General features: G+C 30.1%; 2 protein-coding genes across 2 annotated transcripts; one reads left to right on the plus strand and one right to left on the minus strand.

The window, feature by feature from the left end:
- Positions 1 to 12695: 12695 nt before the first annotated feature.
- LOC123917786 (probable 3-hydroxyisobutyrate dehydrogenase-like 2, mitochondrial) lies at positions 12696 to 14013 on the plus strand. Its single transcript, XM_045969611.1, has one exon. The coding sequence runs from the start codon at positions 12775 to 12777 to the stop codon at positions 13696 to 13698; it is 924 nt and encodes a 307-aa protein (XP_045825567.1). The 5' UTR covers positions 12696 to 12774; the 3' UTR covers positions 13699 to 14013.
- Positions 14014 to 18945: 4932 nt separating this feature from the next.
- Positions 18946 to 20680, minus strand: LOC123917787 (F-box/kelch-repeat protein At3g23880-like). The gene is made up of 2 exons (XM_045969612.1): positions 20178 to 20680; positions 18946 to 19774 (listed from the first exon to the last, which is right to left on the minus strand). Exons 1-2 carry the CDS (start codon positions 20676 to 20678, stop codon positions 19154 to 19156), a joined length of 1122 nt encoding a protein of 373 aa, XP_045825568.1. The 5' UTR covers positions 20679 to 20680; the 3' UTR covers positions 18946 to 19153.
- Positions 20681 to 20984: the final 304 nt, after the last annotated feature.

Consider the following 20984-nt stretch of genomic DNA (forward strand, 5'->3'; position numbering starts at 1 on the left):
GAAATGTCAAACAGTATGAGATACTTCTATCCACCTCAATAGTCGTAGCTGATGCCAAAGTGTCAAACAGCATCCGATACGAAAGTGATAAAGTGCCAAAGCCCCACCCCACTGTTGTGTTGTGTCTCTCTCATTTTAATTAATAATTCAAATAAAAACAAATTCAATTCATATTTCTCCTAAGAACCAAATTAACCTTTTATTATTATTATTTGTTTTTCTTTTGTCATCGTGAATACTATTCAGAATCTCTTTACAATTCAATTAAAAAATAACTACTTCAAATAAAGAATAAGTGAGTAACTAAGTTAAGGTATAGTCTCTATTAGATAAGTATGATTTAATAGGATAAAAAACAAAGATAAATATGATTTTAATATTATAGCTGTGTCAAATCAATTGAATAAAAATTGATAGGGTTTGTACCAAAAAAATTGGTGGGGTTTATTTATTATTACCTAGAACGTGTTTTACAACAGTAACAGATTCTTTCATTTCTTTACCTGATTCTTGCTTTTGTTTTAGCTCAATCAGCTTGGTTGTATTATTGGTATTTTCTGTGGCCTTACGTTGTTTGGTTTGGTGAGCTGTTAGTCTTCATTGGCTTGGTGAGGTGAATTTTGTTTCTTTTTTTTTTTTGGGTTGTTTTATTAATTTGTATCTTTTGTCTTGTTGATTTTGATGGATTAACCTAGTTGTAATGTTGTATAGTCTTCTCGGCATGTCTTATGAAAATGTTTCAGGCCACTTATTTTTTGTGCAATCAAGCTACGATCAGCTCTCAATCATTTATATTTTAATGCAGTTTTAATTTTCTTAAAAACATATAAACCATTTGTTTAAGATCGAACGACCGTGACTTCTGACTGCATATAGTACACAAATGTTGAATGCACAAACTTCAAATCTCATGTTTTATGCATGCATGTTATAGTTACATCTTTCATCTTGTATTCACATGTTAAACAATGGTTCAGTTTATTGTTTGTTAAATATCAACCTCCATTTAGAATTCCATCAAGTTAGTATCCCAAAAAAATAAATAAATAATTCCATCAATCAATTAATTACTTATCTATCACAAATATAATTGATTTAGCTATGTTTCTTTTCTTTAAGGTGTTTACCTATTTTCTTGAATACTTACTATATTGTAACCACAATTTTTTTTAGGCATATATAAAAGCACAATATTATATGGCCAATTATATATTGTATTAGAAATGATTTTTGAGCAATCATATATTTCCATTTCCTCTTCAAAGTTGAAATAATAGTTATCAGAACATAGTATGACATGTGAAGATGTTTTCTAGAAAATGGTATCCACTTTGAGAAAACACAAAATTTGGGTTTCCATGGGTAAACATGTCACGTGATATATGCAAACATGTCACGTGTTGTATTGTTGTCATTTGCAATCGATACAAAGCTTCTCAATAATCATGAATTTAGGGTAATGAATTTAAATTTGAGTGTTTCATTAAAGAACTTATAATTTTTTCCTTAATAACGATGGATTTTTCCCTAAGCTAGCCTAGCACTAAATAGGTTTTCAATCGTAAATTAGAAATGGAAGAGGGAGAAAACAACTATTTAATTTCTCGTAGTCCAAATAAGATTCTTAATGCACATATTAGTATGACTCATATTTTTAGATGGATTGGTCTATCAACAACAAAAGGTGAAATTGACCCGTCAAAATATGAAAACGTTAATATAAACTAAAATTTAATATAAATACAAAATTTACTGTCAAATACTTAAAAGTTAAAACTAAAAGTGAATATAATTTTATAGATGAGAATTCGAACATTAGTTTTTTGTATTGTGGGAGATGGGAGCAGATTGTCTCCCGTGAAGTAAATGTCCAGTCAATTTTCATTCATTGATTTAAGCAAGAGAGAGAAATGAACAAAAGAAAAAGATGAATTCAAGGGTTAGGATCTTCACTGAACTCCCTGTAGTGAAAACTGCACTTACAATCCATTTCCGTGGGAGATTAATATAAGCTATATGTCAATATGTCATCCAAAATAAGAAGAAAAAACTCCAAGTAGTTATTTTATCAAATAATGAAGATCCAACAATAGAAACACTTGAACCATCATAGGAAACTTCAATAACAATAGAAAATTGGGCATGGATGGTTGGAGTGCATGGACAGAGATTCTTGTCCGAAGAGAGAGGTTGGAGGTGGAACCCGTTACCAAACAAATATTAGAACAAATAATGTGGTACTATTTTATAATAATAGATTTTGTTAGAACCCCCAAACTACAAGGCACATTGGAACCAAGATTATCATAAAATTAAAGTGGCAAACCATGTTTGAAAGGCATTTTGACAACTTATATTGTCTGTATTAATTAAATTATTATTGCTTGCTGATTCAGAAAGTTAGTTATCATGCAGATATAATTAAGGTGACTACTTCTCTACCCTCACATAAATTGAGGGTAGTTGCCCTATGCTGATGTGGCACCAATGAAATTCATCCACGTGTATTTAAGTCAAACATAATTAATTTCTTACCATAAATTATTTTGACTACTTTTATTTTCAATTAATTATATTTTATGTTACTAGTTTTCTTTAATTATATTTTAGACTATGTGTAAATATAATTAGAATTAATTTGATCATTGAATGCTTGTTTCTAAATGTTATATAAAAGACAATACTTTTGCGGAACTTATGGCAATTTACCATGGCTTGAAGATTGCGAGAGACTTGGGTTTTACGAGCATCTTGTGTTATTCGGATTCCCAAACAGTCTTGGATCTTATTTTGAAGGGACATAGCATCTATCATTGCTACGCTGTTGTTATTACTAACATCCAGGATATGTTGAAGTTGAATTGGGACATTACTTTATCTCATTCTCTCAGGGAAGGAAACTTCAGTGCTGATTGGCTTGCTAAGTTGGGTTCGGCGAATGATACCAAGATAAAAATTTGGGAGTCCCCTCCTGAAGCTTTAAAGAGCATTCTTCTGTCTGATGCTTTAAGGGTACTCCACCCTAGAGCTTAGTTTTCTTTTTGTCTTTTTTCTTTTTAGCCAATGTACCAAAAAAAAAAAATGTTATATATTATTGATTCTAAAATATCAATGTTATTAGTAAAAAAAAAAAATCAATGTTATAGATTCGAAAAAATAAATATATATCAATGTTAGTTTAAATAAAAATAATAAGAGAACAAAAACAACAAAGAAAAAAAAACTAATATCTCTAATTTAAATATACAATTCCACTTGTACATTTATTAAATGAAATCAAATAATGCTTCAAAAAAAATCAAATCAAATAATTCATGCTATTCCGGTGTAAATACTCCATCCGTTTCAAATTACTTGTCGTTTTAGAAAAAAAAATTGTTAGCTATCTAAGTCACTCATGTAAATTCCAAATATTTAGGAGTAGTTGAAACCGTAAAAGATTATATATTTGGAAAATTAAAGTTGTTTTTTTAAGTTTTCAAAAAAAAAATGTTTGTTTTTTAAAAAAATTGGTACATAACATATTAAATTTATTGGAAAGATAAAGTGCGTGGAAAAAAACAAAATAAGCTTATTGGTGAATTAAAATAAGGGTATAATAGGAAATTAAGTGCAAAAATACACTTTCTTAAATTTTTTTCCTTCTAAAACGACAAGTAATTTGACACAGAGGGAGTATATAGTATTTATTTTTTCAATCTCTTTAAATCATTGCATAGATTAACGTTGGTCAATATGATGTCGATCTGGCGTGGACTCTGACTGGTAGTGCAAGGGGGCAATTTGATTGACTTTTTAAAATTTCAGGGGGTATTTGCCTATTTCCAAATTTCATGGGGTATTTGACGAATTTTAAAATTTTAAGAGGGTATTTGACGGTTTACTCATTGTAACCCATTACTTGGTGCAATTAATTCGATTCATTTGAGTTTTGAATTTTCAATAAAATGGTAATAAACATTGAATTATATTCCTTATTAGTCAACAATCATAAATCAAATTCTTCTTAACTCAGTGGCCAATCAATTGGATCAATTTTCTTAATTACATTCTCCTAATTTCATTTTGTCTTCTCTAAACTATTTTGTTTTTAATTTTTTTCCGATATGGACAACCAAAGAAAACAAAAACAAAATGACGATGAAAAAATAAGTATAAAAAAAACAGGAAAAAATACGCTAAAAAACATAACATCTAAGAAATTGAAAATCACAAGTTTTAGAATCTTGAAGAAATCCGATAGATCGGTGGCGAAGACTGCAGTAAAGATTGACATCGGATAACACAAAAGCGGAGGAGCCGTAGAATGCTAACATGACGGTGGTGGAGGCTGCAACAGAGATTGAAAGCATTAAGAAGAAGAAGAAAGTTTTTTGACAATAAGAAGAAAGTTTTTTTTTTTACGCGAAGAAGAAAGTTGTTTGAAACGTAATACAATTTGAAGAAGAAGCAAACAAATCAGAAGTAATTAGGTCCAAAATATAAATTCATAGAATATAATACATAAAATATAATTAAATGAAAATAAAAATAGTCTAAATTACTTTATGGTAAAAAATTAATTATGTTTGACTTAAATAAATGTGGATAAATTTCATTGGTGCCACATCATCATAGGGCACCTACCCTCAATTTATGTGAGGGTTAATTAGAAAAAACCTATAATTAATAGTACAAAAATCACACATTCACACATATAATATAGCATCGTATTCTTTCATAATTGACATCTTTGTATGGATGCAAAGTTAACAAAAATATCTTTAATTAATCGATGAATTAATAATTAATAATAATTTCATAACACTTCCACTATAGACGACTTTGATGGAATGGAAAGTGAGAAAATTTTCATTAGTTAATTTGTTAACTAATTGTATGTGGCATGTGTGTGAATGTGACTGTATAGATAGCCCTCAAGATTTTGTTTTGTACTACATTTGTTGATATAGTAATAGTAGGTTTCAAAAATTTGAAAAATACTTGTCAAAAAAATTTTTGAAAAGTAAAATTGAATATATGGATTTGTAGATTATTTGATCAAATTTGAAAAGTAAAATTGAAAAAATTGAATATACTACTAAAAAAGTGACACCCAAAACTGGACAATTGATCTACTACTAAAAAATTGGACACTCAATTTGTAGGACATGGAGAGTATATAATAATCTTATCTAAGTTAACTAGGTCTTTTTCTTTTCTTTTTTTGGTAAGACTAAGTTAACTAGTTCTAATCAACTTATAGCTATTTTTAATTATCACTAAACTAAAGAATATTTGATCTACTACCACTTATTTCTTATATTAGTGACATGAGTTACCTTTTTCTTCTTTTGAAAACAAATCTTTTACTAGTAAAAGGAATGTTAAATTGCTCCTAGGCCTTCATTGTGATGATGTGGCATGCTTTAGAGAGCTCTCATATCTATTTAAAATTTGTCCCACAATTTATTTTGTATGTCCATTCATTCTCCAAAATAATTATCTATATGTTACAATAATAATAGCTCCCAATATTTTTTTTGCAAAGAACAAAAAAAAATGATATATTGATGTTGATAATTATACATGTGAAGTTCAAGTGACAAGTAATTTAAATTAGTAGCAAGTGTAACATATAACATAAATAATAGTAATAATGAAAAAAAGACAAAAAAAAAAGATCAAATTATAAAAGAAAAAATTAATAGATATATGATCTTTCATATTTTACACTACCAAACATAAAATATAAACTATGCATGCATAAATATAATTTGCACTTTGCAAAAATTTACTTTAAATAAATAAACCAAATAAAAAAATTACTACTCAAAAAAATTTCATACTTGACAAAATAAATAAATTTTATGTAGAAAATACTTTAGTTATATTGTTAATTAATTAATTATTATTGTGCTATTATTTTAAAAATAAATAACTTTGTCATACCAACTTTTAAACTATCATTCTTTCATATTCCTTAACTCTTATTCCTTAACTATGACAAATAAATTTATCATACAATCCTTTAAACCTTCATCTTTTCTCATTCCTAACCATTGTGTGTATAAATATATGATTTTGTGCACAAATGCTAAATGTTTGTCATGCAAATTTGAGTTTTCATCATCACTTTTCTTCAACCAACTATTGGATAGATGCTCTTCAATAGGTTCTTCATCTTTTTCACAATTTATTAGTTTCTATATATATAGCAACTTATTAATTGTGTTACTCTTACATTGTGTGAAAATTTTAAAAATCCTTATTTTTATTGATATAATGTTTGTTAGCCTACTTTTCTAACTTTTTTCTTAATTTTTTTCTATTTCTTAACGTTGATTTGACAATTTTTTCATGTGAATTAGGATAAGCGAATAAAAAAGAGACCTCTATTTTTGTCTTTGTTGCATCTTTGATGCTCAAGAAGTCTATGAAAAGTGACAATTTATGTAAGTATGTATCTTTGAGTGCATTTCCACTATATATGTTATTATTCATAATACCATATTTTTACTTACTACCCTACAAAAATATTGCTTATTTTTTCAAGGAAAATATCACTAAAATTATTAGAAGAACAAAACCATCATTTTAATTGTAACAAAAAAAACATCATTTTAATTTTAATATTACTTATTCTTTGCGATAAAGCAATTATTATATTCAATTAAATTTGTCTTTTTAAGTAATCGTGAAAATAAAACCACAAATCCACCTTCATTTGTAAATTAGTTACAATAAGAAAAATAAATATATGAGAAAATCAAGTTTCTTATAACGATAATAAATTTTTAAAAATTTTGTAAATTATTTACAATAAGAAAAATGAATAAATATATGCTCTTTCGCATTTTACACTACCAAACATAAAATATAAACTATGCATGCATAAATATGATTTGCACTTTGCAAAAATTTACTTTAAATAAATAAACCAAATAAAAAAAATTACTACTCAAAAAAATTTCATACTTGACAAAATAAATAAATTTTATGAAGAAAATACTTTAGTTATATTGTTTATTAATTAATTATTATTGTGCTATTATTTAAAAAAAAAAATTGTCATACCAACTTTTAAACTACCATTCTTTCATATTCCTTAACTCTTATTCCTTAACTATGACAAATAAATTTATCATTCAATCCTTTAAACCTTCATCTTTTCCCATTCCTAACCATTGTGTGTATAAATATATGATTTTGTGCACAAATGCTAAATGTTTGTCATGCAAATTTGAGTTTTCATCATCACTTTTCTCCAACCAACTATTGGATAGATGCTCTTCAATAGGTTCTTCATCTTTTTCACAATTTATTAGTGTTTATATATATAACAACTTATTAATTATGTTACTCTTACATTGTGTGAAAATTTTAGAAATCCTTATTTTTATTGATATAATGTTTGTTAGCCTACTTTTCTAACTTTTTTCTTAATTTTTTCTATTTCTTAACGTATATTTGACATTTTTTTATGTGAATTAGGATAAGAGAATAAAAGAGAGACTTCTATTTTTGTCTTTGTTGCATCTTTGATGCTCAAGAAGTCTATGAAAAGTGACAATTTATGTAAGTATATATCTTTGAGTGCATTTCCACTATATATGTTATTATTCATAATACCATATTTTTACTTACTACCCTACAACAATATTGCTTATTTTTTCAAGGAAAATATCACTAAAATTATTCAAACAACAAAACCATCATTTTAATTGTAACAAAAAAAACATCATTTTAATTTTGATATTACTTATTCTTTGCGATAAAGCAATTATTATATTCAATTAAATTTGTCTTTTTAAGTAATCGTGAAAATAAAACCACAAATTCACCTTCATTTGTAAATTAGTTACAATAAGAAAAATAAATGTATGAGAAAATCAAGTTTCTTATAACGATAATAAATTATTAAAAAGTTTGTAAATTACAGTTACTGGGTGGCGCATGTGCATAGACTACAGGAGGTTGAATCAAGCAACAAGGAAGGATCACTTTCCTTTACCTTATATGGATCAAATGTTAGAGAGGCTGGCTGGTCAAGCCTTTTATTGCTTCTTAGACGACTACTCTTGCTACAATCAAATAGCTGTAGACCCGGCATATCAAGAGAAAACAACTTTCACATGATCCATACGGAGTATTTGCATCATTGTTTCAAATTATTTATGTGATATAGTAAATAAGAGAAATGAAAAGAAAGATTCAAAAGAGTATTATAAAATTACGCACCTTTTTATTTTTTCGATAAAAGCTGGAAGAAAGCAAACTCAAACAAATATATTGCCAATTTTCACACACATCAAGCAAAACTAATTAACAAAAACTCAATATGTGATTCCTTTTGTAGTAAACAGAATAGATGTATATATATATATATATAATGAATAATAATCAATAAAACTCAGCTCAACAAAGTCAATATATCAGCACAAGGCAAACATGACTACCTCTAACATACAAAAGTAAAAAAACAACGGTAAGAAGAAAAAAAAGTAAAAAAGCAAAGCAAGTTGCGACTATACTACCACGATGCATAAAAAGAAAATTAAGTTCTTATACTATTACACTATTAGAATAAAATATAATGCACCTCTTCAAACTTATGAATATTAACATATATTCACTAAAAATTATATTAATTGTCCTTAATATACACAAATCTACTATGTAGGTTAATATTAAACAAAATCTTTTTTTTTAAAATAACCTTCTAATTTTAAATATAGATTTATATTAAATATAACCATGTTACTATATTTAAAATATTAACAATCATTTAATTATATATGATTATACTTATCATAATTATTGTTTTTATTGATAAAAAGTATTTTAAATGTGTGTTTTAATCAAACTCATGAAATGAAAGAAAAAAACAAATCATCTATAAAAAAAGAGTACTGCATTCTAATAAGCATTACTAAATTAAATAGAAAATTCGAATAAAAATTATTAAATAAAAAAAATTGAAAACAAAATGAGCGGAGAAAAACCCCATAGAAAAAAAAACCAAACAATAGACAAAAAAAAATCGAGACTAATATAATTGGGATAAAATTTCACCAAGTGAATAATTGATAAGAAACTTCAAGAGAACGAGAGGGAGGTAAGTTGATAAGTTATTTGGCATCTTAAATTGTATAGAAAGGAGTAAGCAGTAACATTGTTATTTGATAGGTAATTTTCAGAATACGAGATCACGTGATAAAAAATGTCAAAACCACCATACTTCTTAGTTCAACATTACTCATAAGCAATATTTTCACCAAGTATAAGTATGTATGACCTCAAACTCTTATTGAAAATAAATAAATAAGTGATACATTAAAAATAAAAAAGCAAAGTGATTTGTGACTAAAATTACAACTCATATAATGAAAACTAAGATTTTATACGATGACACAATTAAAATAAAATATGATACATCATTTCAATAAAAAATATTTTAATTCTGAACAACTTTTTTTTTGTTTTTACACATATATAATATTAAATATAACCATATCGTAAAAACTATTTAACAATATATTTTAATCAAATGTGTGATTATACTTATCACAATTATTATTTTTAATTTATAAAAATATTTTAATTATGTATTTCAATCGAACCCGTGCAACGCACGGGTTTACCCCTAACAACTTAAATTATCATATTTGTTTAAGTATAATATATAATGGAGAAGTCACCATGCAATTGCACTTTAGGCTGAGTGTGCACTCAGATAAACAAACTTAGGATTTGCACTCAAGAAATAAATTAAAGATCAGTTGAGTGGCTTTCCTTTTCACACATATTCTGTTCATGTCATTGGATGTTATAAAAACCAAATCATAAATCAGAAACACGTTTTATAAAACCAGGTTCTTTTGGTTGGTTTAATATTTAATAGCACTCCATACTGATGTTTTAAAATTGGACCATTCAACTAATGAATGTGAGATAGTAGTAGTAATTCGATCTTATGTGTTATAATAAGAAGATGTGACCAGTGACGGAGCCAGGATATTTTAATAGTGGGGGCACCGAATATATAAATTTGTAACATTAAATATATAATCTAAAAAATCTTTCTTTTATAGATAGATCCAATTTTATATTTTCACATTCATCAAGTGCTTAAGGTTAAAATTGGAATAAAAGATAAAAAGTTATAAACTATATAAACTATAAGCTCAAACGATACTTGAAATAACATAGAAAAAATTATAAGTATGAAAGAAAAGTTTTTTTCCAAACACAATTTTATTTTATCAAACAAGCTTATGGGTCCGTTTGGAATAACTTTTTTTTTAAGCTTATATGCAAAACAACTTTTTCAAATAAATAATTTTTTATATGTTATTATAAGTTTTTTTTTTTGAAAACTTGGTATCCAGCTCAAGAACCGACTAATTCGAGAGAACCGATCTTACCGCCCATTGCGGAGGGTCCGTTTAAAGCTGAGTTTTTTTTTTAAAACTTTGTATATATGGACCAACCCACCGAAATTGGCACGAACCTGAGATTTTGAGAGGAGCAAACTCCAAGGTCCTAAGCTAACACCACTAGACCAACCCAAGTGGATATTATTATAAGGTTGTTAATTAGTTTATGAAAAATAGCTTATAAAAATACAGTTTTCGCGTTAGTGAGAATTTATAAATTAACATAAAAAATTATTTGTATAAATTGTTTTACATAAACTTAAAAATAACTATTTCAAATGAACTCAAAATTATAAGCTAGTTTATTTGTGTTACCAAACAAACACTAATATTGCCTTGATGATGACTTGAATTGAGCCTAGTTACTTTTCAAGATGGGTGAATGTGGGGGACTAGTTAAAATATCAACGCTAAAAATTACTAATCGATGATGGGTGAATGTGGGGGAGTAGCATATAAAAAAATTTCTCAAAAAGTTTGTGCAGGCAAGTGCCCACATTACCCCCTTCCTGCCTCCGTCCCTGGATGTGACATGCATGTAGTAGCAATTTTGATGGTATATTGGGCCTTGGTATTAGGCCTAGTTACCATAGTTAGGTAGAGGCCGAGTATATGTGATGTGACATGTAGAGATTAAAGAGAATAAAAATAAGAGTTGATATTTTTTCTTTAAACAAAAAATTTATATATTTAAAGAGATAAAAAAAATTATTTAAATTAAATAAAGGAGAAAAAAAAAATCAAAATGAGTATCTTGGTTTGGGAATGAGAAAACTTTGGTCCTATGTATCTGTTAGTGCAATAGAAAAAAATTAAAATGTGATAGAGAAAATTCAAGAAAAAAAAAATGTAGTTCATTTTTTATGAGAAAAGTTTAGGGCAAAGAGATGGTGTCCCAATATAAGATAGAAAAGACCTTAGAGTTAAAAAAGAAAATACAAATATATTCATATTTATCTCCTTCTAAGTGGATTTTTCATTATTCCAATTGTTGATTTTATACTAGCTAAGATTTTTTTTGGATCACTCTAAACCAGGACTTTGTTAACATTTTTCTAATTCTAAATAGATTTGAAGGGCAAAAAAGCATTTGGCCCATAATTTGCCTTTTATCGTTTTTTCCAAAGTGGGCCATTTGTCATTGAGAATATTTTTTCACACCCTCCATTATTTCTTACAGCGAATTTTTCAAAATATTTTGCTCGCTGTTTAAGGTGTGAACTGAATTTGTACTTAAGTAACGAACCGTATAAAAATATCATTGTTTTGTCCCTCTCACCCTCTACGACAATATTTTGAACGAAACACAGTTTGTTACTTAAAGTGGGAATTCAGTTCGCACTTTGAACCTTATAAAAATATAATTCTTTTGTCGGTAAACTCGAATATGGACCACTTCATTAAGTGGTCCATGGTGGACCAGTCATGAATAACATTATAACGAATACGAATTTTACAAAATTCACCGTTGGATTGAAAGTTTATATCATATAGATCACCCATAGAAAAATTTAGAAAAATTGAAAATCATTTGATATGTTATTGAGACACATCAAGATTAACGGTTTATTAAATAACGTAAATCTTGATAGGTCTCAATAACATATCAAATGATTTACAAAAAATTTTAAAAAAATTATGGATGATCTATACGATATAAACTTTCAATCCAACAGTGAATTTCGTAAAATTCATATTCGGTCGATCACTTGTCCATGGTGGACCACTTGTGAAGGTGGTCCACTGTAGCATTAGCCTTCTTTTGTCCCGCCTCACCCTCGTGAAAATATTTAGAATGAAAAACTGTATGAGTTAGTGGGTGATGAAAAAAAGAAAAAAGAAAAAGGGTTTCAATTTATAGAATTATAGGGTGTGCATGATTGGTCGGTGATATGTCACGGCTGCTCAAGAGTAAATCAAAATATGGTCTTAGACGATGGTCAATTTTGATTTGACAATGAAACCGCTGCGTCATAGCATCGATCAATCACACTGGAATTCTAAAAGTTGAAATCACTTTTTTACTTTTCAATCACCGATTCATACCTTGTTTCATTTAAAATATTTTCAAGGGATAAATGAAGGGTGAAGGGGACAAAAGAAATAGATTTTTATACGTTTTACTAGTTAAAATGCGAATTTAGTAGCGAACTGTATTTTTCTTCTTTTAGATTTTGTGTTTGAAACAGTGATCTTGTAGAGTTTACTGGACTTTTTTATGTTTCTTTACTTTTCCACTCTATTTTTAACAAAAAAGAGCTTTCATGTATTTTACTTAAAAAAATTACTATCCCCCGTGTAAGATTCCTAGTCACTTACCAAAAAAAGTTAGATTCCAAGTCTCAGACACAGCAGCATGGGAAGCAAATACCCGAACCCGATCAAACCATCAGAAACCCGAATCGGGTGGATCGGAATCGGAGTAATGGGCGCCGCCATGTCCTCTCGTCTCATCTCCGCCGGTTACACTCTCTCTTTCTACGCTCGCAACCCATCTCATCCAAACTCCCTCTCTCTTCAATCCCAAGGCGCCAAACTCGCCGATTCACCTTCCCATCTAACAAACTCATCCGACGTCGTTTTCACAATGCTCGGTCACCCCTCCGACGTTAAATCCATCCTCCTTACCCAAAACGGCGTCGTTTCATCTCTAAACCCTAACACCGTCATAGTAGACACAACCAGCTCACATCCAGATCTCGCCAGAGAAATCTCCACAGCAGCAAGAGCTAAAAACGCTTGGTCAATCGACGCTCCTGTATCCGGCGGTGACATCGGAGCAAGAGACGGAAAACTCGCTATCTTCGCCGCCGGTGAAGCCTCTGTAGTTGAATGGCTACAACCTTTATTCAATATTATGGGAAAAGCTACTTACATGGGACCAGCTGGAAACGGTCAGAGTTGTAAGATTGCGAATCAAATAACGATCGGATCAAATTTGATCGGGTTAAGTGAAGGGTTAGTGTTTGCTAAACGAAGCGGGCTTGACTTGGAGCAATTTGTTAATGCAATTAAAGACGGCTCCGCGGGGACGAAAGCATTGGAATTGTTTGGAAAAAGAATGATAAATAGAGATTATAAACCAGGTGGTCATGCTGAGTATCAAGTTAAGGATTTAGGAATGGGTGTTAATTTTGTTGAAGGTGATGATAATAAGGTTGTTGTTTTGCCTGGTGCTTCATTGGCTAAACAAGTTTTTACTGGTATGATTGCTAATGGTGATGGAAAACTTGGTGGTCAAGGTGTTATTTCTGTTATTGAAAGGATTAATGGTAATTAAGTGCATGTTTAGATCGATGGTAAGTTTGACGAATATAAGAATATCGGGATTATGTTGAAGCTCTATGGTATGTGCCGTGTACATAGTTTTGTAAAATCATGGTAATGTTTAGTGATTCTGTCAAATTCGGTGTCAATTCAAATATGCACTAAATTTGACAGCATTTTGGTAATTTTCGTAATGGTAAACTTTGTGTTATGTGTATTCTATAATAATAACTCATCAAATTTACTTGATGAAGTGAATGATAAGTATGTGTTGCTTGTAATTTTGATTGGCCTTGTGGTGCTTTGTTGTTAGTGTTGTTTTCTTATCTAAAAATTAACAAATCTTGATAGGTAACTGCAATCAGCTTATCAATGGTAATACCAAAGATTGCCCCCAAAGCAAGTAAGCCAATCAGTCTGTTCCTCAAGGTGGTTCAATCCCACCTGCAATCAGCTTATCAATGGTAATACCAAAGGTTGCCCCTAAAGCAAGTAAGCCAATCAGTGCTGCTGTTCTGTTCCTCAAAGTGGTTCAATCCCACCCAATAAAGGCATAGGCGGCGATATCGTGGTAGAACACAATGTACTCAATATGATAGGTAATTTAAGTTTTTTAAAAAATACGATAGGTAACTGCAATCAGCTTATCAATAGTTCAATTTAGAAAATAAGTATGTTTTAGGAAAAATATATTTCATCAAAAACATAAACACATGCCTTAACCTCATATTTAAGGGAGAGTAGGAAGAGACATTGAGCTACAGAAGACCAAGATCAAGTGTGAATGTATTAGAACTTAGAAGAAAGAATGATGAAAAAGTAGAGCAAAAGAGAAGATGAAAAGTTTACATTGAGAATGGAAACAACGGATGAGATGAAGATTATTTCCGGTTTCATTTAAGTATTCTCTCCGTCACAAAATATAAACAAAAAGTGTAAGCAAAAAGTGGTCAACTAAAGTTGATAAATTTGGTTTAAAATTTAGTTAAAATACATTCACTTTTGTTGACCCATTTTTGTTTATATTTTAGGACGGAAGAAGTAGTTCTTAAATAGGCACAAAAGTTTGAGTAGAGATCATCTTTCGTTTTTTAAAATAAATGAACACTATAATTACTAAAGTTTAATTGTATAAATACTCAACAATTTTTAAAAGATGATGCAACAAGACAAGTGTTAAGATCAACACTACGGCTTTGTTTGGTTGTAAAGTGAAAGTGAGAGGAAAGAAAGTGGAAGGAATGATTGTATAAGAAAAGAAAGAGAATAGAAAGTGAAGAGATTGATTAGTTGGTTGGTTATAAGAGAAAGTAGAATAGAAAATGAAAGGAAATAAAAATGTATATTTTGTAATTGACATAAATACCCATGTGAATAAAACAATATAGTATCAAATAAGTGAATAAAATAAAAAGCAATAAAATGAGGGTATTTGTGACTTTTCAATCAAAAACTAGCCTCTCTCCATCTTTCCGTCCACTTATGAGCAGAAGATATTTTAAGGTGGGACCCATTCAATTCTTTCTTTCCTTCACCTTTTCATACTCTTCCAAACAGTGGAAAATGGATCTTTCCATCCACTTTCTTTCCTTCCTCTAATCTTTCCATAGAACCAAACACAGTATGCAAGTGTACTACATGCAAATATGCAACAAGACAAGTGTAGAATGCAATATTACAAGTGTAACATTGTGGTTGGTTCATAAAAGGATGGGCTTGGACCAATATGTATGGGCTATGCATTTGGGCCTCAATCATTCTCTATCATTATAATAGGAACTTTTTTCTCCCGACCCCCCTCATTTCTTTTCTACCCCCAAAAAATCATATTTTGCTCCTTGTGGTTTGAAAAAATTTTGTCAACAAACTTCGGTTTTTATGAACCGAAGTTTTTAAACATGAAAAAAAATCGGTTTATATAAACCGAAATAACATATACCTCCCAAAAAGAAGAAAAAATTATGTGAAAATTCATGTAGAGCTACCTGTGGTAAATTTAATATATCTCTCTGAATATAAGTCGTATGCTAATGATTTTTAATTCAGTGTAAAGAAGACAAAATTTACTACAAGATTGACACCGGAATTGTTAAATTTCATTAAGTATAATATGAGAAAATCTACCTACAAGTTTGAGAAAAGTTTCTGCAAAATGTTGTAGAGATACATGTGGTAAATTTATCACAGCTCTCTGAATATAAGTCGTATGCTAATGATTTTTAATCCAGTGTAAAGAAGACAAAATTTACTACAATATTGACACCGGAATTGTTAAATTTCATTAAGTATAGTATGCGAAAAGCTACCTGCAAGTTTGAGAAAAGTTTATGCTCTGTTTCTGTACCAGTACCCATTATTTGGTCAAACTAACCAATTGGATAGTTAACCCTCAAAACAAAAATTATATTTGTATTCTTGACACCCTAAGCTTTCCAACGAGTGGTTGTTTACTCAAATCGGACATCGTTTAGTATTTCAAATAAATTGTGGAAGTTGAGGGTCTCATGCAGAATTTATGTAGGAAAGCTGAAAAAAATTTGGAACACAATATTTCGGTTTATATAAACTGAAATTTTTTAGCATGACAAAAAAATTCGGTTCGTATAAAACGAAGTACCCCCAAAGGGCAAAAACGGAAATTCAGGGGGTAGAAAAGAAATGAGGGGGGGTCGGGAGAGAAGAGTTCTTATAATAGTAATAGACATCTTTTTTGGTCCAGTAAAGATCTCTTCATTTTCTATTATTCGCATTTTCTCGATTATTAAATTTTTTAAATATTTTGAATGTATAAATGAAATTTAGACTGATGTCACACATTTACATTTGTTTATATTTTCAAAACTATAAAATAATGAAAGAAATGAAAATAATACAAAATCGAGAGGATTCCAACTCTTTTTGGTCACATACATAAAAAAATAGTTAATGAAGTGATCTTATCTGATCAGAAATTTGTATGGCCGATGGAGCTCCTCTTCTATACGGTGGTAGTGAATGGGGGATTGTACTTGCAGACATTCTGACATTCAAATTAGAATTTACGTGAAGTGAACGTTTTAGTATAAGAAATTATATTATCTAACTCTCTGCATGAGACGAATATATAGTCTCCAGCACGGAACCAAGACCATATTTAATACGTATCCATGACATCAATGGTTGTCGGAGTAACGTCCGAAAAGTTTTAATTATGGTTATAAATATCAATCATTTTAATGTAGGTCATTACAAAATGGCTAATTTATATGACCGTTGAGCAATGAATTTTTGTGTGATCAAAAGATGACTAAAATTTTGTGCCCACACAAAAATTGCTATATATACTCGTCTTATGGTCTTGGCTCATGTCTACACAAAAAATGCATTAGACACTCTTAACTTCCTAGCATGAGAGACTGTGCAAAGTATTTAAAAGGTCATGCATAATATTATATGTCGGACTAGAACATTTTTAAGTTGACTAATTTTGTCATTTAAAAAAAATTAGCGACGAAGTTCGATGTCCTTCTTCGATCATTCGTAATTATCCTTTACTATTTGTATTAGATCTACATGAAAACAGACATTGAGATCAGCGGCGGATCTAGGGGAGGTTTGAGGTGGGCCGCGGCCCTCCCCCAAAAATTAGGAAATTACTAAAATACCCTTGGTATATTTTAAAATTACATATTTATAATCGTATCATATATACAGTATTTACTAAGGCAAATAATTACAAAAGTAAAGTGATAGTCCAGTGGTTCTGAAGATGGGGAGGCGTGTTTGTCTTCAAGAGCTGAAGGTCATGGGTTCTAACCATGCCTTTTGATTGTTTTCTTTTTAGATATGTTTTTAAAATCATTGTTAATACACATCCTTGATGGTAAAATGATTGTCTTAGACCATTGATGCAAAGACATAATTTTGAAATTAATGTTTTTTTTCATACGATATATCAATTCATATTCATAATTTTTAATTTTACCAAAAAAATAAAACACAACTATTTTCATTTTTTTTTTGTCAAGTAGCCTAATGGCTAGAAAATTCACCTTAAATGTGAATAAATGGAGTGTCCGGAGTTCGAATTCCGACTCCTACATATATAATGTGATGTCTCTGTCAACTGAATTAAACTCACAGAAAAAAAAATTAACAGCCCACCCGAAAAAAAATTCCTCATTCCGCCACTGGAGATCATAAATAAAATTAGCAAGCATATTAGTAAGTTAAATGAGATGAACTAAAAACTAAGAAAGGCGTGAGAAAATTTGTGTAGCCTTCTCACGTGATTGTCATGGAATGGGTTTAGATTGACAGTGACAAGTGCTACTGCATGTGGAATATCATTCACTTCCATAGTACAGTAATGGATTACTATTTCTCAAGTTCTTTTTCTATCAGTTGATTGACAGTGACATTTGCTTCCAATCTCTCTGCCTCATGTCAAATTTTATGCTTGTAAAAGAGATTTGATTTTGATCTCTCAGATTTATTCTCACGTGCTCGACATGATGCAACAATAATGTTTATTCGAAAATGCTAAATAATGTACAGTTTCACACTCTCACTCTCACCTGAGTTGCTTGATGAAACAATAATGTCAAATTTACTTGTTGAAGTGAATGATAATAAATTTTATGTGAATGTGAAGATTAATGGATTAGTATGTGTTGCTTGTAATTTTGATTGGCATTATGGTGCTTTGTTGTTGCTGTTGTTTGTTTTCTTATTTAAATTAACAAATCTTGATAGGTGGGTAACTGCAATCAGCTTATCAATGGTAATACCAAAGATTACCCCCAACACAATATACTCAATATGATAGGTAATTGCAAGCAGCTTATCAATGGTTCAATATGATAAAAAAAAGTCTATAAAATGCGATTCACAATATTAGCTTTATATGTCGTGCTTTCAAAATTTAGTTTTTTTTTACTAACTTATATTTTTAAACTCGGACCCCCTTAAGCTGCATTTCCGGCTCCGTTCCTGGCCTCCGGTCCTAAAGTCTAGATACATTCATTCCACAATAAATTTAAAAAGCAGAAGTTTTCTTATAAATAGGACCAGAGGAAGTAACATACACGGTTAGGACATGTATTTTTTTAGGCAAATTACAGATTATAAACTTCTGTATACCAATCGAAGTCGCAATAAAAGCAATAAATTTTTGTCATGAGACGTTCTAATGCAAAAGATGACAAAAGCATTGATAGTATAATTCAACAGGTCTAATGCAACCAAAGACTAGCAGAAGAAAACCACGACCAATATAAAGTTTCATCCAATCCAAAGACTTTGATTCAATAACTAGCAATAAGTACCAAGGGATCAACCAGCAAAATAGCTAACCATCTAAGGAAAACACAATAAATTAGTCAAAGCATCCAAGGAAAACACAATAAAAGGAGGACATCATGATCATGCCACTTGCACAATCTAACATAAAGTCAGAAAAAGAAACAGTTGCTGCATAAGATAGGAGCTTAATGAGGATGAGGATGAGGAAGAGGCACTACCAAGCTCTGCATATGTTCATCGGCATACCAAATATTGGTGTCAGGAAGTTCAATGTGTTCAACTCTATCATCTCTCAGATTATACATAATACCATCATCAGGAACTTCTTTGCTAACCAGCAACAGGACATCATTTTCAGAGAGACAAACTGGCACCAACAGCCAATCATTTTGAATATTATCAAATTGAAGATGCGCATAGCTAACATTCACCAGCCGAGTCCAAGAATCTTCAACTCCAAACTTTCTCATTTCCCACAAAACAAAATGGGTTTGCATGTGATCATAACAAAAGCACAGACAACCCCTTAAAACAGCCAGAGCTGATATATCGTTGATATCTTCATTAAAACCAGCAGGCAGTGATAAATACTTACCTGTTTCCTTCTGTAGATCAAGCGAAAAAATAACCAATTGTTCGTTACGGGCGAACCAGTTAACACTACCATTAACGAATAATCCCACAGTGCTTTCTAGTAGAACTGGAAATTCGGGGCTAGCGAGAGTCTCTCTCCAAAAACTATCACCCATGCAATGAACTCTCCCCTCCCATTTCTGGGTTGTAACATCCCAAAACACAGCCACCACCTTGCAAGTAGTAAATAGCAAAATTATTCCAAAGATGTATATGTATGTGCTTAAACTAAAGAACAGTATATTTTTTTAGAACACCAATGTGCAAGAATTTGTTATTTTTATATTATATTATGTGTCCCACTTTTTTATTACTAGTGCAACAAATAAGGTGGTAGTTCATACACATAAACATCACCAAAAGATACAAAATGATTTTCAAAAAATCTAAAACAAACAAACAAACAGTCCTATACGCTAAACATAAATGTCATCCATTCAAATTGGATAAGCTATTTGTATAAGCTCCTAATCCAAACGGGCCTTTAGACCAGCTTATGAATAATAATTCAATAAAAGTACACGTTTAAAAATAACCTAATCCAATCGGGCCACAAATCTAAACTCCAAAACTAACCTTGTATGTGTGACTTGAATCATCGTAACCGAATCCAAAGTGAAGATCGGAAGAAGTCGTGATAGTCAAACTTGGTGACTTTTTGGATCTTAATCTTAAAGTAGGGTTCCAAAACCGAACACAAATTGTTTTAACTCCATTATTTTCTTCTTTATCACTGATCAAACACACCAAGCCATTGGTTGAACCTATTGTATAATAAGTATTGTCTTTAAAACCGCGGCACTCATCTTCTTTGACAATGGATGGCGGGTGTTCGAGTGAATATCGGACTGAGCATGGAGTTAGGACCCAAAAATCCTCCATGTCGACGACATCGTGTAAGGTAAGTAAGACGTGTGCATGTTTGGGAGATCTTTGAAGGTGAAGTTTTATGAATTCTGAATCGAAGATGAGTGATTTGTAATGTTTGGAAATGGAGGTGAATCTCACGAGAGGTTTCACTGGAAGATATGAAAAGATTTCCTTAATGAGATCGCGAGGGAGAGTCGGAAGAGACATTGACCTACAAGAGACCGAGTTTGAATGTGTTAGAACTTCTTAAATATAGTAGTAGGTACAAAAAGTTTCAACATCTCTTTGGGGATCTCTTCATTTTCTTTAATTTATTTATTTATTTCTTTGAAAAAATATTTATTTAATTTATTTTAGTCCTTTGTCCCAAAGTATATTATTTTAAACATCTTAAAAACATTATGTACTATGAATTGATAAAAAAAAAAATATGTTTTAGCCTTTATATTTGAAAATAGATAATAAGGTAACGTTAAAACATACTATATAGATGTGATTTTAAAAGAAGCAACG

This window comes from Trifolium pratense, linkage group LG3 (assembly GCF_020283565.1).
Source record: "Trifolium pratense cultivar HEN17-A07 linkage group LG3, ARS_RC_1.1, whole genome shotgun sequence".
In the NCBI taxonomy this organism is placed as follows: Eukaryota; Viridiplantae; Streptophyta; class Magnoliopsida; order Fabales; family Fabaceae; genus Trifolium; species Trifolium pratense.